At 44.8% G+C, this 23,543-nt stretch overlaps 2 protein-coding genes across 2 annotated transcripts in view; both read right to left on the bottom strand.

The window, feature by feature from the left end:
* pitpnab (phosphatidylinositol transfer protein, alpha b) overlaps positions 1 to 5,247 on the bottom strand; it is a gene marked incomplete in the record, with an annotated part of 20,512 nt that extends 15,265 nt beyond the window's left edge. Inside the window, 2 exon segments of the mRNA XM_062537317.1 lie at positions 1,003 to 1,033; positions 5,128 to 5,247. Coding sequence (XP_062393301.1) covers positions 1,003 to 1,033; positions 5,128 to 5,144 — 48 coding nt within the window.
* A 386-nt stretch (positions 5,248 to 5,633) lies between these two features.
* slc43a2b (solute carrier family 43 member 2b) lies at positions 5,634 to 21,917 on the bottom strand. Its single transcript, XM_062537315.1, has 14 exons — positions 21,819 to 21,917; positions 20,794 to 21,049; positions 15,597 to 15,918; positions 15,319 to 15,374; positions 15,029 to 15,105; positions 12,224 to 12,316; positions 11,395 to 11,528; positions 10,961 to 11,157; positions 10,307 to 10,450; positions 9,300 to 9,435; positions 8,628 to 8,760; positions 7,999 to 8,072; positions 7,566 to 7,689; positions 5,634 to 7,036 (listed from the first exon to the last, which is right to left on the bottom strand). Exons 2-14 carry the CDS (start codon positions 20,951 to 20,953, stop codon positions 6,875 to 6,877), a joined length of 1,812 nt encoding a protein of 603 aa, XP_062393299.1. The 5' UTR covers positions 20,954 to 21,049; positions 21,819 to 21,917; the 3' UTR covers positions 5,634 to 6,874.
* Between the last annotated feature and the right edge of the window lie 1,626 nt (positions 21,918 to 23,543).

Here is a 23,543-nt window from a genome sequence, read left to right as displayed (position 1 = left end):
GCACGCACGCAGGCACGCACGCACACACACATACACACACACACACACACACACACACACACAGTCGCACACACAGAGAGTTTCCAGGGAGCAGTGATAATACCAGACCCTCAGATTCCCTCGTCCTTCCACACTCTAAGCCCCTGTGGTGGGACTACACCTGACTCCAGATTGATGCTAGTGTGTGTGTGTGTGTGTGTGTGTGTGTGTGTGTGTGTGTGTGTGTGTGTGTGTGTGTGTGTGTGTGTGTCTGTCCTTTTCCACTACAGCACAGCATAGTCAGTGGCAGCCTCTAACAAGTTCACCTGTATTGTGGTCTACAGGGAAACACATCCGTCTGAAGCTGTCAAACTCTTTGGCTAAACCACATTTCAGTGTCATTTCATGGTAGATGTTAGCCTAGAAATCTAGACGCCCCTAGCGGCAGCAAATGTAATTTGGCTGGCGGGGCAGTCTAGCAACGCTTCGTTGAGGCAGGGAGCTGAGAACCCCCAGCACCAGCGATCCAATCACAGGGCTTAACATAATGGTGACTGACATGCGACCAGAAGTTGCTACGGTAACGCATCCTGTTATTTGAAAACAAGAAGATGATTCGCTTAGCGTTATCCTATTGCGTGGAGAGGGAAGGTTACGCATCCTGCTACTTGAAAACAAGAAGATGATTCGTTTAGCGTTATCCTATTGCGGGGAGGGAATTTGAAAGACAACTGTTTATCCCACCCCTCCGATTGAGCCCTGTCTACGGTGAGTGTCCAGACCCTACATCTTGATGTGGGTCTGGCTCGTCAGGCTAGGTAGATGTGTCATTTCATGCCAGTTTGGCATTCCAGAAAAAAAGATGTGCATTTGTAGAAGAGAACTGACAGGCTTGGGCTGGTCTGGCCTCTCTCAAAGAGCATGTTAGAGTAAGCACAAGGAGACAGATAGACAGACAGACAGACAGACAGACAGCCCAAAGCAAGATGTGTACTACAGCAACCATAAAAGAGCAGCACTCACCTCTTCCACAGAAATGGGCAGGACCACTCGACTGAAAACAAACAGAGAGAAAGAGACTGGATGTGAGAGAGAGGAACAGAGTAGCAACAATGACCACCAAACAAAATTCAAAAGCAAGTCGTGTTTGTGGGATAGCGTATAGCGTTGCAGCTACAGCGTGCTACAGCTCTTATCTTGGTGAATCTCTTTTGGCTTCACACAATTTTACTAAAAGAAGAGACAATGCATTTTATGGACATTATGTTATACTCACACACACACACACACACACACACACACACACACACACACACACACACACACACACACACTCTCTCTGACCCTTGGATGACGTTCATGGTCTGGAGTTGTTTTTGATAAGGCGATGATTAAGAGTATAGTATATTTTAACCTAAAAAGAACAATGTGCCATCAGAACACATTATGCTGATCTACACACCCACACAGCCAGAGACACAGAGCGCATATCAAGCACTTCCACGTCCCTGTGTCATGGCTTTTGACAGTTCCGGCCCAGTTGATGACTGTGTGTGCTGTTTTTGATTGGCAGGCCCTGGGTAACTCCTTCTGTCTGTGCTGTTTTTGATTGGCAGGCCCAGGGTAGCTCCTTCTCTGCTGCTTGCATATTTCATTAATACTCAAAGGGTGAAAACGGACACCAGGGCCCCACTGTGGACTAATTAGCTGCCTTCCTCTGGGTCTCCCTTATGGCAGCTGTGAGTCAGTCTAAACACACGTGTTTACCTACCGCACACACACACACACACACACACACACACACATTAGACATGCCCCTTGTTTGTGTCTGTGTATGATGGTGCTTATAGAGATTTGCATAAAAGTGGTGAATAGCCTAATACTCAAGAAATTATGAAGGTGAACATCAAACATCAGGGTGTTTCCACCGGACACAAGATCACACTGATAGATGTGTGTGTGTGTGGGGGGGGGGGGGGGTCTATGGACATACAGGAGAGTGCAGGTGAATGGCAACCACCTTTAGGTCTTGAGTAACGGGCTCTCCTTGCTCCTGAAGGCTCTAACAGCAGATCTGGTGTCCCCCCTCCTCCTCCTCCTCCTCCTCCTCCTCCTCCGCCTGTGCGGTGACACCAGGGCCTGTTCCTGCATTATAAATGCTCACACAGGTGCCTCCAGATAAAGAGCTCAGGGCTGCTGAGCAACATCACTAACCGCCAGCAACACACAGAGGAAAAGGCTTCTTTTCTTTAGCCTCTTACTGTCTCTCTTTCTTTCTCTTTCTCTCTATCTTTCTCTCTTTCTCTTTATCTCTCTCTCTCTCTCTCTCTGCTGTCTAGGACGGACAATGCAACTGTGAAATGATGCCAACCATTTGCATCCTGAATGCTTCTCAAACCGAAGGGGAATTTTTATACATCTCTGACAACAGGATTTAAACAGACAAATAAAATATCTCCTTTGAGTTGAGAATATGTGAATGTCCATAATATACACCCTCAAATGTAATCTATACATCTCTGACATGTCATTCTGGTGTGCTAATGTGCCTTGTCCTCATCCACACGCACTGTCGGTATAGGTGGGGACTGAGTTAACCTGGCTAATATACTATCATTCCCTTGCAATGCTTCCTGGAAGTCCCACTTCAGGGGGGATGACAGGCTGAGCTATCTGCATCCTGCTATCACTCAGCTGCCTAAACACCCCCACCCCAAATTAGGCCTCATAAAGAACAGCTATCTGCATCACAGTCTCACCCACTATGCTGTCTCTGTAACCTACAGTGCAGGCTTTTTGGGCTTAATGCTGCATTTCAAATGATGTGTACCGGTAAATATGCAGCTGCACATTCAGATACACGAAGGATGAACCTCTTACTATTGGTGATATTATGGATATTACTAAATATATAGGAACATCCAAGTGTTAGAACACCACAACTTTGAATACTGTAACAATCATTGTTGACAAGAAAATGGTGTCAACTTCCATCACAGCACAGTCCCAGTCCCAGTGCCACATGTGAGCTCTTTAAGAGCACAGCTCCGCTGCCGGCATGGGATCATCCTTCCTCACACATCTATCACCTGAGCTACAAGCACCTGACTGCAGGAGGAGGCCCGTGCTAATTGTCTAACATGGCACCATCAAACACAGCGCTATTGACCTTTTGCTGAAGGGGTGACTGAAGCACACTGACCTCATTAAAATGGATGATCTGGGTATTAACAAGGCAGGACCTTCGGTTAAAACACTGGTCAGATTTGGACCAATCATCTGTTTAAACTACTCTGGGCTATTTTATCTCTAAATTACTTATGTGCTGCCTTCAGTTCCTCTTAGGCCAATATTTGAACGCAGACACAAAGACAAATGCCTCAGCGAGTTAGTTGCTAAGTTTGTAAGCTACATTTTCAATTTATTTCGTATTATTCATGTTTTATCAAAACACATGTCACATCCACACTATGCATTTGATTCTCGTGCCAAGAACGACGTATTCGGCTTTGTCCCAGCTTTGTTCAAGCTGGTTTACACCAATGCCGTAGTTTCTATTCAAATTCCAACTCCTTCTCTCACTTAAGTACCTTGGAGAGCAAACTTTCAAGAATAAGGGGTTAAGAGCGCTGTCCGGTGCTGATATGATTGCTTGGCTTAATTATTTGCATGACAAAGTATCCGCAGCGCAACCTTCGCAATAAGCAGCAGTAGATCGAGGTACATTTGTAAGCGCTTGCTCAGTTTTACGAGTGATGAATGTCTTCCTGGTGCCACTGATGATTCATCGCTAAATCGTGACAGAAACCTCGGGCCTACCATTTTATGCGTAGCCTAGTAGTGCGCCCGCATCCTAAGCATAAGGGTTGTGCGCCTTTACTGTCCAGTCCACGTTCATGTGTAAGCTGCCGGTAGGCCTCTGCCAACATCCATTTGCATGACCTTAGTCGGCAGGGCACGAGGCACGGAGGAATCCTATTCGTGTAGAGAGGGAGACTGCCTAGCATCCCGGAATATTTTTGGCAAGGAGGATATCGGTGATAATACGACACTCACGTCCTCTACAGATGCAATGCAGCTTGAAAATAAACATCAAACCAGATTTGTGTCATGTTAGCGCCGACATATGTGAGCGTGCATCCCATCGAGGAGCCCTTCACGGAATTCCAGCGGTGTCAAATTTTAGGCTACCGATAAATAGCGCTTCAAAGTAATAGTGGTACCTCAATTGACTCGCTAACTTCAAAAAGAATATTCTATGAAATTAGCGATGTTTCGCGAAGAGATGTCTAAATGTATAAGATGGAGCAAGCTCGATTTATTTGTACATTGAAATGATACTTCATGTTTCAATATGGCCGAACAACCAGCCGTAGTTCCCCGGTAGCATTCACCTTTACGGGTTTCTCTGAGTGCATAAAGGAACTTGACGACTCTTGATTATTCGATTCTAAGAAGATTAAATCGCATGAGTCAAGTTTAATTTCAATGGCCACCCTGTCCCCGCATCGCCTGGTTAGAGGGTAACCAATGGAACACCTGCTCAAATTGCATACGCGAAATGACCGTGTCCAACGTTTAAAATGTCAGGGTTGATTCTCAGAATCTGGCTAAACACGACAGCCCCTTCACTTTTGCATATTGTTAAGAAACATATTCTAGGACTGGGCATCCACGCACTGTCTTCAGAGAAACGTTCCAAATTCGGTCGGTTTCACCTTCACCGAGCGCATCAATAACATGGATATGTTGCCACTGGAATGAATGTCAGCACGCAATATCCTAAACCACCGCTGTTCACCTCCAACGCGGGGTATTGGAATGGATTAACATGGAAGGAAGGGCGATTATTCTTATTTAACATCAACATCAGACGGATAAATATAGATTAAATAAATAATAATATACTGGAATCTGGTTTTGACATAGACGTTTTCCAAAAATACACACTATCGCAATAAATAAGTAGTCTGCCAGGTGTTAAGTATAAACCAGCATCAGTTAAGTTTTTGATGTCGCCATGGGCTGCCTCTTATTTCTAATGCCACTCCGCTTTACGCTGCCAATAACTGGAGCCTAGTGGGTCCACTGCAAAGCCCAGCACTGCAAGCCCGCATGCCATTTAAAATGACGGTAAAACATACTTACAATTCTTTGATGAGCATCTTCTCGTGTGCTTGATGTATTAACTAGTAATTGTTTCGCTCTATAGCGGCCCAAATCGGAGGTAAGCCCTCTGCCTCTGTCTCTCTTCCTCTCTACCACCTCTCCCGCTTCTATGTCATTCTAGCTCTCGTTTTTCTATTTTCCACAAATTCACTTCCTGAACAGGGCCGGGGGGGGCGCGGCATCGTCGTGGTAAGCGCAAACCTAGAGATGTGACATAACCGTGCTGACGTCAGAGAAGGGGGTTTGATGAACGCAATGATCGTTTAAGTTCGGGGATGACCAACATCATCTGTCCTCTAATGTACTGTAATGTCGAGACGTTGCTCGAATGTGACCTAAAAAATCTCACTGCAGTCTAAAAGGGGAAAATAGGGTAGGCCACAGACGGCTAAGCATCCTGTAAACCTCAGCAAAAATCATCAGAAAAACACTATAGCGTCTTGATAGGATGCCAAGACAAGAATGAATCACACATAATATATTTTATAGCAATAATTTATTACTCACACTTACAATAATGCCTCTAAACAAATAAAAATACCTTTTACAAAGTCCACTACAAGACCGAGGAAAAAGGAAGTTATAAAGAAAAGGCCGCAAAGATACTTCACAAAAAATATGATTCTGATGAGAAATGTCATAGAATAGAAATCAAATAAATACACAAAATAAGGCAATATTAATTACAAGCGATGAAGCGGGCGGCCTATCTGCCTATTCTGACTGCAAGTTCACAACATTCTTTCGACATTGTACCAACATCATTTTCAACCACTCAGTCTTTTTCACATAACCTATCAATAGCCGTCAACACAATAACATGTTACGTAAAATACATTAAGCAATAATGCTTTTAAATGGTTTAAAAATATGAATGTTAGAAATACTGAAATCGATAGTTTCCAAACAAAGGATATTCCCTACAATATAAACAGAGAAAGGGGATGAAGACATTATGTCAAAAGTGCTGAGTTTATGACTGGTAGGCTCATAAAAGACAAAGAATTATTATTAAAAAAAAAAAAAGAACAATTCAAATACAAAGCATTCACAAAGCAAAGCCACTTACTTTTATGTATAAATATTGTCTGCATCAACTTTCATCATAAAAATATATTTACAAAATTAAATACATAAATGTGGCTTTTGCATATCTGAATGTGACAAATCACATTCACCTTTTAAAGAAGGCCTGAAGTAGATTAGCAGGCCTCTATGGTAAAACCAGGGCACATTGTATTCAACTGACCATCCCTCTTGTTACTGAGAGTATCATCAAGCACTTTCTCTGCTAATTTGCTAAACATAAATAATGTTTAGTGAGCAATATCAAAACACTCTGTAGCAGTCTCTAAAAAGAGCACCATAGTGTTGGTCAAGGTTCTTTAGTCTCAAAAATGCCGTATACAGAAATATCAGTGTCTATACGATAATTCATACTTAAAATGTGTTACAATGAGAATATACACCTAAAATGTTGAAAGACGAAACGTTTTGTGATAACAAGAGATTTGGACGACATCAGCTGAAACTCTCATCTGATAAGAAGGCACTGAAATAAATAACTGGAAAGGCGAAGCTCTTCTCAAAGAGATTGGAATTCATGGCACAGTCCACAAGAGACCGGCAAAACTCCACTCTCTCTTTCTGGCTCTCCTCTCCTAACACTCTCTTTCTCTCTTTTTTTCCGTTAACTCCTCGTTTCAACGCTTCCGTTATGCTGTGACTACACGAAGGCCTCTGGACTGCTGTTCCCGTTGATCTTCAGGTAGATCTTGGCATCGTTGTCCCTCTCCTTCTTCATCTTGATCAGCTGTCTGCGGAAGAAGATGAGGTAGAGGGGCAGCAGGAAGCCCAACATGCTCACGCCAAACAGCCCAACGTCCACCTGTCACACACAACACCGCTCAGTTAGCACAGCACTAGCACAGACAACACCGTGTGTGTGTGTGTGTGTGTGTGTGTGTGTGTGTGTGTGTGTGTGTGTGTGTGTGAGTATAACATAATGTCCATAAAATGCATTGTCTCTTCTTTTAGTAAAATTGTGTGAAGCCAAAAGAGATTCACCAAGATAAGAGCTGTAGCACGCTGTAGCTGCAACGCTATACGCTATCCCACAAACACGACTTGCTTTTGAATTTTGTTTCGTGGTCATTGTTGCTACTCTGTTCCTCTCTCTCTCTCACATCCAGTCTCTTTCTCTCTGTTTGTTTTCAGTCGAGTGGTCCTGCCCATTTCTGTGGAAGAGGTGAGTGCTGCTCTTTTATGGTTGCTGTAGTACACATCTTGCTTTGGGCTGTCTGTCTGTCTGTCTGTCTATCTGTCTCCTTGTGCTTACTCTTAACATGCTCGTCCTTGTGCTTACTCTAACATGCGTGTGTGTGTGTGTGAGTGTGTGTGTGTGGAGCGTAACCTACCCAGGTGGGGTCTCCCTCCAGCGGTCCCATCATGCACATGAAGAGTGGCTGCTGGATCAGTGCAAACAGAGCGCTCACCAGCGACTGCATCCCCGTCAGACTACCGAACTGGGACGAGGGGTACCTATGGACAGAGACAGGGTCACTTTAAACCGCCACCGCACACAACAGAATCCATATGGAATAGAACATAGCACACTGTATTACATTACAACACATATCATCACCTTTTGCCTAAATCATCATTACATTTTTGATTAACGTTTTTGATTTTTCATAAAAAATTACATATGCCATTATTTTAGGAAGGAGACGATGCAATAAGCAATTGTACCAAAGTGTAAGTACAAATAGATTATATATAGAAAAACACATTGGTGTATATTTCAAAAGGAATAGGTAATACAAAGGTTTCTGATGAAATAACACTTACACAGCAGCATAGAGTCCGCCAATAGCTGAATGGATGAATCCTCTGACGATGGTGTGCAGGACAAAAGACACCATCTGATGTGGAAAAGAGATTCATACATGTCATGTACTGCTCAGTAGATACGCTTCCTTCACTCTGACACTCTATAGGCCCTTATCTCCTACATGGCATTCTAATGTGGTATATTAGAGTAGAGTTAGTCTCCTCTATGGAGCATGAGTGGAGATGCTCTCACTCTTTCCCCTCAGTGGCTTTCATTACATTAGTTAACCACTAGGAGATGATCTTGTCCACCATTCCTCTCAACATCACTGAACTGTTCACACCCTAAATACACACACACACACATTCACAAACACACACACACACACACACACACACACACACACACACACACACACACACACACACACACACACACACATTCACAAACACACACACACACACACACACACACACACACACAATAAACAAACACTCACTAAAACACACACACTCACTCATCCATATGCACACACACACACTTCTATATGCACACACGCACACACACACACACACACACACACACCCATATACAAACACCCATGAAACACACACACTCACACACACACACACACACACACACACACCTGTAGAGGCAGGTTAGGGATGAGGCAGGTGACTCCGAAGCCCACGAGGAGGAGGTTGGTGACGATGAAGGCTCGCGTGGCGTTGGTGATCTTCTGGATCTGTTTGTCCTGCTTCTTTGGTTGGGGCTGGTCCCTGCACAATCACACACACAACTGTCTTCATCTTCATCACCACCACCACCACACTCATCATCATCAGTAGCACTACTACCACCATCTTCATCAGCATCATCAGGTCAGCAACTACACACAATACTCATGATTCGAAAAGCTTTATTGTCTAATATGTTGCCATGTTCTTTCAATTGAGGGCAGTGTGTGTGTGTGTGTGTGTGTGTGTGTGTGTGTGTGTGTGATGTGTCAGTAGCATGAGTTTCTATAATATAATGCTAAATGTCTTGTTAACATGACACTCAGGATATATCATTTCATTTTACTGTAAATAATGTCCTGTCTAAATGATCCCCTTATTGTTTACACTACTTAAGCTTGACTATGTATTTACGAACGCTTTACTCTCGGAGTGAATAGGATTCTGAACTCTGGAAGTGAATGTGATGACGACATGCTTGTGTGAAGCACTAGAGAGTGCAATTTATGTTCTTTGCGGTGACTGACTGGTCAGACTGGGTTTCATGTGACCGTCGTGACTGCACGTGAATGCTGACTCACTTGCTGAGTTCCTTCTTCTCGTCGCTGTCCGGATCCTCGCAGTCTTTGAGCTTCCAGTCCATGATCTGACCAATGACCGGAGTCGTCATGAGGCACAAGAGCTGCATCACACCGAAGATTGAGGTGTATAGACTCACTGAGAGGGGGGAGAGAGAGAAAAGAAAGAGATTACTTAACTGTTTAATGAATAATCTCTCTGGTTAGTCAGTAACTACACGGACGAGTAGTTATCACAATCGCTTGCAAATGACTGCATTTGCAATTTGTTCCTGCAGCACTGGCAGCATAGTTGCTATTACAGTATAGCAACACAGCAACTACATGTTAGCAACAGCTATCTCAAAGCACTATCGGGAGGAAGCGTACTAGATAACTACAATAATGTTGATGATACAATGATGACTGATCACTTTTTGGACAAACAACTCTCTGGCAGTATTGATGGGAAACTCCAAAAGAGTAACAGTGATAGAAGACAGTGATTTCTTTAATGATAATGCTGAATAGGCACTAATGAAAGAGTGTGGCCAGTCAATACTGAGTTGTGCCCAAAAAGCAGCGTTTATCATGAGAGTATCATCAGCACAGAGTCTCTCAGTCTTACCCATCTCCATCCTCTCCACTGTAAACACAAAGAGGGCCGCAGGTAAGGACGGTGAAACGAGCGCACGTCATACAGTTGCCAAGAGTAACGATAATAATAATGATTCTATATCAAATCTGTTTTATACCTATCTATATCTACTTGATATACAGTATCATCCTATTACGTAAGATCCCACTAGGATTCATCACATCCTGTTCTGATTTGGCATGACAACATAAAAGACAGGGATGAAATGATGCTAAATGAACCTAGTAGCTCATATTTTTATGAATTACTTCTGAAATAATAACATTTAGCCAAGGCATTGTACAGTAAAGGTATAGCCTACACATTTCTGTGTGCATTTGACCTATGGCTTAATCAGTTCAGCACACACACACACACACACACACACACACACCTGTGTCGAGGTTTCCGCCGCTGAGGGACTCCAGGATGTTGTTCATGGCTCCCATGTAGAAGATGAGACGGAGCTGAGTCACACACATGGTGACCAGAGACAGAGCGAACAGAGGGGTCAGGATGCTCTTCATGAACGACTGGGCTGTAGGAGGAACACACACACACACACACTTAGAAAGAAGCAACTGCAGCCACAATTGAGTTAAAATCACACTCCAAAAAACACAGGCCAATGGCTGCCCTGTGTTTACATGTGTGTGTTACCAAAGGACTTATGAACGTAATTACAGCACCAGTGATTTCTGAGGCACAGAGCTGATCAGAGACAAATGGCCTACATGAGGTGGCATAAGTCACACTCTCAGTGTACATGAATATTAATGTATATACATGGATATATTTTTATCTATCTGCCAGTTCATATGCTTTTTATAATCTGTAAATAACATTCAGCAGATTTTCAGCAGATGTTCAGCATTTTCTGAGAGTTAAAATGAATAAAATGTCCATAATAAAAATCTATCTGTGTATCTGTCTATCTACTGAATCTCAGTTGTTGTGTGCCAATGAGACGTGTGGGGCCGTTCCTAAGGAGGTGGCGTGGATGTGGGGGTTGGCTGGAGGGGGCGGTGGCTTCTCTCTTGACTCTTACATTCTTCCTTTGGCTTGCACTGGACCTCCAGGTCCATGGTGGACAGGCAGAGCTTGTGTCCGTCCCTGGTGGACAGCTCCTTCTGCTTGAGGGAGTTGCCCACGCTCAGGCGCCGGCCCACGGTGGTCACCTGCTGGTAGAACTGCTTTCCGGTGATCTTGTGGTCGAAACCCAGCCAGCTGAACTTGATCTTCACGCTACAGAGAGGGAGAGAGAGAGGGACAGAGAGAGGTAGAGGGTAAAAATGGGTTTAACGAAGATGGACAAACATATGCTATTTGTATCTGTTGAAGGGTTGTAACTATAAGTATATGTGTGTGTGTGTGTGTGTCTGTGTGTCTGTGTGTGTCTGTGTGTGTGAGAGAGAGAGAGAGAGAGAGAGAGAGAGAGAGAGAGTGTGAGTGTGTGTGTGTGTGTGTGTGTGTGCTTCTTACCTGTAGTCCATGTCCTCGGGTCCAGGGAAAGGTTCCAGGGGCCAGTTGAAGAAGCAGTTGAAGAAGACGAGTAAAGCGCATGCTGCCCACACTACCAGGATGGTGATGAATGGCACTCCCAGATCATAGATCACCTGCACACACACACACACACACACACACACACACACACATACACACACACACAAGCATGCACACACGACATAACCATTAGGAACAATTTATGACAGTACACTTGCTTATCAATGATTGCTCATCCATTATCCATTATACTGTTTTATAGTAAATAAAGTGGCTGTAACCATACACAATCTGCTAGCTCATTTGACATTTTATTATGCGGGGCTATTTATCCTTTTAGGACACCATCTTTGTAAGCATCTCCAAACTCGAACTGGACGATAGCAATGAGGCGTTTTTTATTACTGGCGTGTTCCTGAATATTCCTAAAGCTAATCTGGGCCGCTAGCCAGCAGACTTGTCATGCACCTGCACACACACGCTTGCACTTATTTGCAGCTTCTTGTTAATGTGTAGAGCTAAATGACCAAATGGCAGTGTGATAGCAGGCTGACAGGACAATTGGACCAGACATTACCACAGACATTAACACCATGTAAGGCCTCTACAAATCCTGCCCTTGATTCCCAGTGAGGGCCAAGGTCACTTAATGTGCAAGAGCAAGGACACGTTTAGGTGACATAATAACGTACTTTGGGACAAAACGCAAACGAACACAATCAGTCGTGCATGGGAGCATTCACAGGGGAAAACGATCGTCTTTAACTGAGTTGTGTCCAGGTGTGTTGAAGATCAGGAGGAACTGTACCTTAACACCTGGGAAGGTGACGGCCGAGGAGGCGTACGAGCCGATCATCAGGGCGATGAACGTGGACCGCAGGTCTCCGAACATGTTGGACACCTGTGGAGTGCAGAGGAGCAGAATTGAAAGGCTTGTTGGAATTACAGTAACTTAACTGTCCCAGCAGTGAACAGGGACAGGGGTGGCTATACAGTCACACAGTTGAAATAAAACATACAGAAATATACCATATGGTGGTCAAAAGCACAATAACATTCAACTGGTTTGGGAGCAGCACCTAGTGCACGGCCTCATTTTCAATCCTCTTTTATTTGTCTCACTTATCTTCTTGTTACAGCTAACACCTAGATGATCTAGATTCTGTCTGGATATACTGTACATCATGCCTATTTTCACCTTTGCAGTTGATATAAAACACAGTCATAGCAGTTCAAAAAGTGATGGTCAGACTGAAGTGGGGCCGACAAAAAGACTGCTAGGCCTCAGAGGGCATCCACTGGGCTGCTCCGGTCAGAAATGAGGGGGCACTGCCAACCAATTAAGAGTCCTGGCAAAGCCAGACAAACAACTCTGAAAGGTTTCCGCAGCGCAATTGCACGGCCTGGGGAGCCCTTTCTCCCAGATCACACAGCTCCGAGGTGGGCAGAGAGAGGGAGAGAGGAGGGGAGAGAATGCGGATGGGTAAACAAGCCTATGATGATGAACTATAAAATGATAAGAAATGCCTTCAGCGATTGCGATTAGACTAGGTCCTGAATGATGTTCATATTTATAGCTCTGAAAGGAAAAGCTGTTACTTGGGATGTGAACTCAACGACCTGTATTGACAAGATGACAAGTATTGATTCTCTCTATCTCTACCCCTCTCTCTCTACCACTCTCCTCTCTCTCTCTCTCTTTCTTTTTAACAACTGCTCTGCTCCATATTTTCAATAAATGCAAAGAGACAAAAACATTCAGGACAAAAAAAAGGGAAATTCCTTTTTATACCGACAGCTCAAGGCCAAATCCCAAGGTGAAAATCAGTGACCGTTTCTGTCTCTCATGCCACTACTCACTGGAAAAAACAACAACTTTTTCTCGTCTCCCCTTTCTCTCTCTCTCTCTCCCTCTGTCTCACTCTGTCTTCAGTCCTTTCTTTCTTTCCCGCACTCTCTCTGTCTCTATTCTGTTGTTGGGTGAGAGGGCGGCAGGAAATGAGCGAGGGGTCCACAAAGCCTCCCTCATCCAGCGAGTTCTGCTGCGGCCGCTCACTAACTCATTACTGCTCTAATTGGGACGCAGCAGGAAAAAAAACAAAAAAGTGGAACAGCGCATCAATTATCAGCCCCTGAAAAAAAAGAATCTTACACCACTCTGCACAAGTGTACTCGCCACAACAACAACAAGCTGCCGTCGCGTTACGCAAGCACACACTGTGCGTTCGGCTACCGAGAAAAACACTTTCATCTCGACAATCATCGGCGGAACTCTTGTAGACTCTACAAAGAGACGGAAGGGGGTGGGGGGGCGGGGAGAGGCGGGGTGCCACTTTCACAAAGGCTGGAAATCACTTGTCCTTGGAGCCCTCTGCTCTGTCATCCAGAAACAGCGACATGTAAACAAGTTACGGGTTACGTGTGCTTATGTCACCAAATTACAGATGTCTAACCAGTTGGATCTGGAAATGGCCAGTCTAACTTTTGATACAAAAATGACCATTGTTTAACTTTTATTCCAAAAACCTTTCTATTAGTCAGATAATTTATATTAGAATGAATATTTATGCATACAGTGGTACAGTGCGGTGCCACCTGAACTGCTAAAGCTCTCAACCCTACTGCCTGAACCAAGAGCTCAGTGGTCTAAACCCATGTAGAGAATTGATCACTCTTTTGACGACACCATAAACTCACCCAAATCTCACCCAGTGAAACACAGTTTGCAGATCTCCTTGACTGTTTTTGCAAAATTCTAAACACATTCTCATGTGCTTCACTGCGATGCACTTGTGAGGCATAATTGGTCAAACTGGTGGTTCTTGTGAATGACCTCCCCCTACTGGGCTCATTAGCCCACGTCCTCCAGAAGTGCTCTAGAACAGCACTCTAGAATAGAACAGAACTCTAGAATAGAGCAATAGCTCAGTGCTTTTGCCAAGCACACTCAGGACCCTTCTAGCTGCGTGGAGTTGCAGGCCAGAGAGGCCAGATGAACATCTTCACTATTCCAGCTAAAAGCTTACATTTGCATCCGTGTAAAATCTGAGTCATCATGAAGTCATGGGATGCGTGGGAGGCATTCACTCTTGCTGAATCAGCTATTTTCTCAACTTCCCCAGCTGTCCAAAAGACAGCGCTGTTGAAACCCGCACTCCTATCTTAACGTCAACTACAAGTCAAGTCAAGGTTGAAGTTAGTCCACGCTGACTCCCCGACCCAAGCCCCCCTCCCCCTACGGCTACACTTGACCCTGTGGCCTCAGGTCGTTATGGCGACCTCAGCACTAAGCGCACGGTTGCATCACTGCATCAGAGGCGTTCGGCACAAGGGAGAGGAACAGAGGAAAAGGCCTTTAGGCTGCACCTAATGATTAACCCACACACAGACCTGCTGCGCTCACTGCACCCTCTCTCACCTAAGCACGCCCTCTGGGACCTTTAAACTCTTTTCAAGTTCACCTTTATTCACTCTATATAGTTCTATACTTATTCCAAATAAGTCCATTTACTTTAAGAACACATCACTGCATGTTTTTTTTTAAGCAGAGCTTTTTCTAACGGTAGCCTTTTGAGCTGCTTGTAGCTCAGAGAGCACTGTTGCTTGTACTTACAGTTAGAGATGTGAAGGTCAGACACATTCCTCCAAACCCATTGAAGGTCAAGGCGATGAAGATGAGCACCGACAGCTCTGGAGGAGACATATTGGCAAAGATGAATTCAAAAACAGATACTCAAAAACCACTTCAATTCAATTCAGTTAAATTAAATACACTACTATGTACTTTACAAGCACAACTTCCAGGATACATTTTCAGAAGGGTATGCATGTCCATTGCTACCAATGCTACCAATTCATCCATCAACTTGGTAAAGTCAGAGAATGGTGAAGCCATGCTCTTACCGTTTGGGTTGTAGGCTCCATACGCAATCAGCAGACAGGAGAAAGAGAAGCACGCACTGGGGAATGAGAGAGTACACAGTCAGAGGATTCATTCAAAGGTGTGTGTGTTTCAGTGTGTGTGTGTGTGTGAGTGTAAGTGTGTTTGACTGCGCATTGTGTGTGTGTGTGTGTATGTCTGTCCATGCTTGAGTGTGCAGTTTTGTGCATGTGTGTGTACACGTGTGTGTGTGTGTGTGTGTGTGTGTGTGTGTGTGTGTGTGTGTGTGTGCGTGCCTCACCTGCCCAGCAGCCTGAGCTTGCGCGGGCCGTACTTGTCCATGACGATGCCCAGGGGCAGCGTGATGGCGCTGAGCAGGAAGGAGCCCATGGTGAAGGCCATGTTGAGCATCTCGTCCTGCTCCTTGCAGATGAGCCAGCCGTTCATGCGCATCATGGGCTCCTCCGGGTGCAGCTTGCGCACCTCCACCCCGCTCTGGCCCTGAAGCGGGCTCACCTCCACGTCGGCGTAGTAGTCCACCTCATCGTCCTCCGACGCCACCAGGGGCTGGTCAACGCCGGACACGGGGGGTAGGGTGAGGTTCAGCAAGGCCGAGCTGTTTCCTGCACGACAGAGAGGAGAGGAGAGGAGAAGAGAGGAGTAGAAGAGAAGAGAAGAGAAGAGAGGAGAAGAGAAGAGAGGAGAAGAGAAATTAAGGGAAGGGAAGAGAAGAGAAGAGAAGAAAAGAGAAGAGATGAGAGGAGAAGAAAAGAGAAGAGAAGAGAAAAGAAGAAAAAAATGAAGAGAAGAGAAGAGAAGAGAAGGTTACTGTGTGCAATACAGTTGTGCATAAGCCTTTTACTGGTCTGTAATGTCACTGTAATTACAATTTAAAGATTCATTTGAGAAAATAATGAAATAGAACATTGCTACATATTGAAAAGAAAACACAGGGCATATATATGAATTGTACTTTATTCAAGACTGAGAAACCCATCAGCATGCTGTGTGTTGAAGTAAGGTCTAAATGGCACATCTCCAAATGATCTTTCAGCTTCTTCTCACTGTGTTCCCATACAGTGAGTGTGTCGTATTGGCATGCTAATTACGTAGAGTTGAAATATATAATGATCAAGCGATTCCGACCTTCATCTCAATCTCCAGCTTTGGCTGACTGACAGGAACCACACGGACACAATGTATACGTGAGAAATATGATGAAGGGGTGCAAGATATGGACAGATGAGTGGGAGGGAGAGAGAGAGGAAGAGAGAGAGCAATAGTAAAAGAGGGAGCGAGAGAGAGAGAGAAAGAGAGAGGTGGAAGAGAGAGAGCAATATTGAAAGAGGGTTAGAGAGAGAGAGATAGAGAGAGGAAGAAAGAGAGCAATAGTAAAAGAGGGAGAGAGAAAGAGAGAGAGGGGGAGAGAGAGCAATAGTGAAAGAGGGATAGATAGAGTGAGAGGAAGAGAGAGAGAGAGAGAGAGAGAGACAGAAAGGAAGAGAGAGAGGTAGGTCAGGTGTGTGCGTCCAGAGAGAACCGCCAGCCTCTGAGGTGAGACAGAGTGGACTCTCTGAAATGCCACGCTGCAGCGACTTCACAAGTTCAAGGTGTATGTCTACAGCACGTGCTGCCATGTGCAACCTCACATCCCATAATGACCCTGGGGTCTGACCATGGCCTTGACACCATGAGGTCAGGACAAGCGTGTGTGGGTCTGTCTGTGTCTCTGTCTCTGTGTGTGTGTGTATCTGTGATGTAGCAGCAGGGTGTGAACACGAGTTTCACGGGCAGAGTAAAAGATGATGTAGCATGGACATTTTCCAAACCCCCAGCCACCACTGGATCCCCCACACACACACACACACACACACACACACACACACACACACACACCGTGTGCGCCAGTGACGCTGGCAAAGTGCCTAGTGTACAGGAAGTCTCAACACGTGCGCGAGCGCTCCGGCCTTTACCCCTCTATAAAAGCCCAGAGGTCAGATAAGGCTAGAGAAGTGATAGAGAGAGAGAGGGAGAAGAAAGAGGGAGAAATCAGTCACGGGTCGGTTATCTGCCTACAAATGGTAAAGGTACACATTTTATTGTCATTCTTCTGAACACTTACATAATCTGCAGGGGTAGGCAGATAGTAGGGAACATAATGTCTAACGAACGCAGTATTGAAGCATGTAGCTGGTCAGCACATTGGCTCTGGTGGTGCAAGACAAAGGTGTCTTTGGGTGTGGCTGAGGGAGGCCATGACGGAATGAAGAGGCCCAATGCTGGACAGGGGATGCATGGTAGAAGATCTTGAGAGATCTTCTCAACTCAATTCTAACTTTGCAGAGTCTAGCTATGTCTGCTAAGCAGTGCATTTCATGCTTTGTCCAAAGCGATACTTGGCAGCAGCAGTCATCGGATCATAAGACCCACATGGTCACAACTTGCTGCTGTTTCTAAGCACCAGTAGTGATGTGTGTATGCGTGTGTGTGTGCAGTTGGATGTGTGTGCATGTGTGTGTGTGTGGGTGGGTGTGAGAGAGTGTTTGAATGGAGGAGTTGTGACTGGGCACATGTGTATTTGGGTACGTGTCATCTCCTGCTGAATCAGGCCAGTAGCAGCCAGGTGCCAAACGTGCAGCTCACCCCAGCCAAGGCCAACACGCAGCAGCAGCATGTGCAGCATGTGCAGCATGTGCAGAGGAATGGCCTGACGCCAGTGGCACACACACGAGAGAAGGGTCAGCCGCGCTCCCCTCAATGCACAGACGCCCTCCTTCACACATGCACTACATCACACGTGCTCCGCGCTAGAGTTTGAACAGTGGGGCGGAAGGTGTTAACTAGGCCACGGCGGCGAGGGGTCTGCTCATCACGCTACACATACCTGCATACCTGCCCCCTTATAGACTCTCAACCTTTCCGCATACCGGCTTAGGCCAGAACAGGAACTGGGTTAGCTAGCATGCAGTTGCAGAAAAAGGTGCACGTCTGAATCCTGGGTGCCACCGCTGTGGCCTTGAGCGAGGCACTTAACCCCGACCCGCCCTGGGGATGACTGGCTAGACCGGGGGAGACTGAATGTCTGAGGAAAGAACAGGGTCAGACTTCTAGAGCAGCTGATCCGGGCCAGTTCCGTTTGAGATCTGGGCCCGTGTGGTTCCCCTGGTCAGCTGTGCAGCACTGTGGTGGAGGGCAGTAAGTGTGTGTGTGTGTGTGTGTGTGTGGGGGGGGGGGGGGGGGTTGGTGTAAATTGCATCAATGTGTCAACATTACGGCTTGCCCGCGATGGCTGATTAGAAACAGCTTAGCAGACACACGGCACTATCAACGTCCAGGCACTCCCTGGGAGATAACGACCTACAGGCTGCAGGGAGAAATATGCTGCGCGCAACTCGAAAAGATGACGCAGCAAATCTAGGCCAAGAGAGTTCTCCTCATGAATCAAATGGCTCGACTACAAAGAGCCAGCCAAAACTGATTTTTAGACCACCCGCAAAAATAAGACCTGCCCTCCTTGGTAGAGCCTGCAGGGATTTGATAGATCTTGTTTCAGGGTTCGTACGGTGCAACTTAAAGGGTATTTAGGTATTTATTGTTATCCAGTGATGTTAACTGACAGATGATAAAATGTCTTCTAAAAAAATCACACAGCAACAAATGAAGCTGAACACTGAATAGATGAACCCTTGGGAGATGAAAGAAAAGATCTATCAGATTGAGATATTGGCACAAATAGAGCCAGGATACAGGGTAGATTTTCCTTTCAAATCCATTAGGATATCTACAAATAACAAATAAACAAATAACAAATAAAAAATACTAGTTGATAAAGGGAACCGATTTTTTATCCTGGCGGGGATGAAACAAAATTGTTTTCGGTTCTTTAAACCTGTGAGGTGATTCTGTCAGAGCCACAGTTACTGCCACGTGATCAGGTCACATACCTGTATGCTATATTTAATGTACTAAATAATGACATCTCCAACAGCACGTGAAAGGAAGGACACGGACACACACACACACACACACAAACACATAAACACACACACACACACACACACACACACACACACACACACACACACACACACACACACACACACACACACACACACACACACACACACACACACACACACACACACACACACACACACACACACACACACACACTAACACACTACCACAAACCCTTAACTGTCTGTAGGTCCAGGTTTATCTTTGGACTTTAAAGCCAGTGATTTTATCTTGTCTGGTGTTTTTTGCTGGCAGTGGTTGGAGTATGTCTACTATCGCAACAGAATGAAACTTCATCAAGTCCCTGATATTGACCCACAGATATGCCCTTTTTTGTCTACGCACAGCCAAAACTGTGAAAAACAACATGACCACATGAAAACAAGAAAACATGTTATGTATGGCATTTTGTTTTCGACTCAAACCCTCAGGACAACATCTATGACCAATTTGGGTCAACAACACATTATTGACAAGTCATGCACACTCAGACAGACACCTAGCATTAAAATGACTATTAGACCCAAACCCCACCACAAAAGCTCAGCACATTCCTTGCTTTAGCTATGAGCAGTTCTCTCCATCTCCATTAGTGCCACTCTTGTGTTATGGTGTTAACTATGGTTTCCAATTCAGTTGCTACAATTGAAACACTATTGCTAGCTGTTCCTCTAAAACGGATTAGACAAGATAGGTGCAGATGTCGGCAGTCACCAACTGTCTGCCCCTTTACATGAACCTAATAACGTCCGGTCAATATATGGACTACAGATGAATCAGTGCCAAGCTCTTATCATTTTATCAAAGCTGTGAAGGAATGCCATTTCTATTCAGCCACTGTTCTGGATTCTGGATACTGCTAAACAGGCTACCTGCACAGCAAGTGAACGTATAGGACTTCTCTATCTAAATAGGAGCATGTCCTCATACCAGGCACTATCTAAACTCCTCTAGGTCTACAATGAGGCTGAGACTTGGTTTGGCAGTGGACCGTAGTACCACGCAGAGTACCCCATCCCTCTTAGGAGAAGAACAAGCGCACAATAGGCTCATTTGTGTCGCTTCCCTCTGGGAGCCTGAGGTTACATCACATAAATACAGTTGTCAGGTCCAAAGGACAAGGCATTCCAGACATGCTTTGGAAGCCAAGGGCAACACTTTGAGATAAAATCACAAAGTAGACACTGGACATACATGACTAATATAACTAATTAACTGGACAATGAACTGGGGTCTATTTCACTCACCACAAAGAGGAGTCTGTGCACTATGTTGTGTGCCTCCCTCCCTGAATTGACTCAGTAGATAACTGAACATTGGTCAGAATGAATAAGTAAGAAAACAATTTGATGTCGGGGAAAAGACTGTTGAGGTAAATCGTTTTCTGTGTGTTTCTAGATGGTTCTGGAGATGGTTCTCTGATCTGTGTATGTATGACCTTGGATGCATGTTCTGTTCTTATGAGCGTGGATGGCACTTACCAGGATCGGTGCACATGTAGGAGTAGAAGCCCTCAGACTTGAGCATGATCAGCAGAGACCCCCATCCGAGAAGCACGGCGGAGAAGAGCAGGTTCTCGATGATGGCGGTCACGGCCATCCACCAGCGGCGCGCGAAGGCTGTGGTTAGTGTCGGAGCCATGGTGACACAGAGACGAAGTGACCCGAGCAGGAGAGAGGGCGACGGGCGTTGGTACCGCTAGAAGTCAGTTGGTTTTGATGAGCTACTGTATTCCAGCTGCAAAATAAGACAAATGGAGAATATAGAGTTTCGCGTAAATTGATGTGGTAATGGGCAAGACCTGGCGAGGGCTAATTACGCACTGATTTTAACGATCATGATACCTTGATGATTCTCAATTTAAACTCGTATTATCTCCACAGAATCCGTTTATTTCCAGATGTCTTCAAGATAATCGCTATTCCCCTCGACTTTGTCTGGCTAATAGGCGCATTACCATCAAGAGGTCGTTAGTCTGATCACAAATAGCCTAAATGCACATCAATAGGTCGCATTCATTTTAAGCGGATCTTTATATACTTCCATTTCAATCTACACTGATGTAATCGAAATAAACAGAACAGCTATTTTGTTATCTGATAAAACAAAATGTTTCATCTATTTAGAGGTGGCATGGAAATGTTAGGAGGCAATTATGAAGAGTCGCAAAAAAATTCACTTCAAATTTATTCATTCATTCAAACTCATTCATTTCAAAACTCGTTTGGAACTTTCAAAATAGTTCATTGTCCTACGTGAGTAGGCTACGTACACGCAGATGGCTTGAACATCACTATAATGAATAGCATTATTTTATTCTCTGCGCAGTAAGAAAAAAATAGTAGGCTATCCTGTATCAATTCGATTCCTTGATTGCTTCACAGAGACATTTTGAAGTAAACGTATACAGAAGACAATAACCTGTGTTACTGTTAGGCCCTACACTTAAAGAAACTAGGTCTCGAGAAACCTATTAGTTAGTGTCTCATCAGTTATAGTGTCTTACCTGCTAGGATGAAACGCGGAGTCCACTGGTGTGATCTTCGGATATCTTTGTCGTGTTCCAGGATCTCACCTACGACTGAGAGTTTCCCTTAGTGATCTAGAGCCTATTTAAGGGACCGGCAACTGGGCCTCAGTGGCTTCTCGTGTGTGCCACAGACCAAGCCACGCCCATTCAGTGATGCCTTGTCACACAGGTTAAACATTGAGGGAGAGTGGTGATGTGCCATGGCACTTTTCGCTTGGTGTTGTAGTCACGTTATTTCTCTGAACACGAGGGTCAGACTGCATTCCAAGCAGAGTTCGAGTCGAAGGAAACGGTGTAGCCTCATGTCTGGATAAAGATCTGATTGTTCAGCCGACCTACTTGGGGATTCTGATCGGCATGTAGGCCTAGTTAAAGGTATCTTAGTCCTTGAACCTCACTGATGAAGACAGGAGGATGTCATGTCAATATGCTGTAGCTGGGGGTAATAGCCTACAAATAATAGTATAAAATTAGAATGGATGAGCTACACATTAGACTAAATTAGCACTGGAAATATCTAGTCAGTTGTCCCCCAGAAAACCCCTGCTGTTCAGCTAAAACAAACAAAGAAATCACCTCAGACTTTTTCGAAGGGTGCCTAGAGATGGCCTACACCAGCCTACAGGTTTAAATGTGTGCTGTGTATCCACGCGCGCACCCGCGCCTGTTGAATCACGAAATTGCAAAACCACAGATAAGGTGAAATAAACAACTTTAGTCGTTATAAATCAAGGACCAGAAACAGTTTAGCCAGACAACATTCCTGTAACCTATCTCAGAGTGACTCTTAAATGAGAGAGAGGCGTTCTCCACTGGTACTGACTGGTTGCTGTGGGGACGACAGATGCCGGACAGTGGCTCATGAAGTGCCGTAGACACTGAAGAAACAGAAAACAAGTTCTAAACTTTGCCTCTCAGCCAAATTTGTATGGCATTAAATTCGGACGTGAGAATTGTGTCAGAGAAAACATTCTTAAACAATTTTCAACATTTCAATGTTTAGCTAACTGAACGTTATTAAGACACCTTTTTTTCTTTTTTTTTTTACCGAAACTAACTGATGAGTTGGAGACAGGATGTCATGGCGACATAATGTCGAGATAAGATTGTGTGTGTACGCCTGTCTCCTTCTGAGTTAGTCTCCTTTACCTGTGCAGAATGTAAACGATTGGGCCACGGTCACTAATGAGAAAATCACTTTAACCTATATGGATGTCCTTTGGTAATTATGTGTTAATCAGGCGTCTGCTTGTGTAATTAATGAGAGGCATCCAACTGTATCAGTGCCAATATATGATATGAAGATGAGGAGAATGTGATCAATATGTTCTTGGTTGACCAATCAGCTGATGTAAACAGCTTACTTATTGATCAGGGGTTCACAGACTTGGAAAACAACACCTATCGTCGAAAACAAAGGGGAACAGTTAATCAGCCGAAGCGTAAATCCATCTTGATACTTCCTAGTGTTAGTTTGAAAAAGTAAAAGGTTGTGAGGGATGTCCCACACCAAAATGTCTCTGGGGAATGTAAGTTATGTGGTTAAAGTAACCTTTTAATCCTTTATCAAAAAGAACAGATTATGCCACAGCCGCACAGACTGTACGAATAACATGTCAAGTGGGCACTGAACCCCCGCACACGACAATAGGCGAGTAGACTAGGCCTACATCAAAGAGCGTAAAAAAACAAAGTAGCCTA

Source organism: Sardina pilchardus, chromosome 5 (genome assembly GCF_963854185.1).
Source record: "Sardina pilchardus chromosome 5, fSarPil1.1, whole genome shotgun sequence".
NCBI lineage: Eukaryota > Metazoa > Chordata > Actinopteri > Clupeiformes > Clupeidae > Sardina > Sardina pilchardus.
Note: the sequence above shows the minus strand (reverse complement) of the source record. Positions and strands in the feature narration are given on the sequence as shown.

What these genes read in the sequence shown, in the direction of transcription:
- slc43a2b (XM_062537315.1), bottom strand. Translation starts at nt 20,953, where the DNA reads ATGGCTCCGACACTAACCACAGCCTTCGCGCGCCGCTGGTGGATGGCC. An exon ending in GGCGGACTCTATGCTGCTGT is followed by an intron (nt 7,690 to 7,998) that starts GTAAGTGTTATT and finishes CTCTGTCCATAG; the next exon opens with GTACCCCTCGTCCCAGTTCG. An exon ending in TGGAGGGAGACCCCACCTGG is followed by an intron (nt 7,037 to 7,565) that starts GTAGGTTACGCT and finishes TGTGTGTGACAG; the next exon opens with GTGGACGTTGGGCTGTTTGG.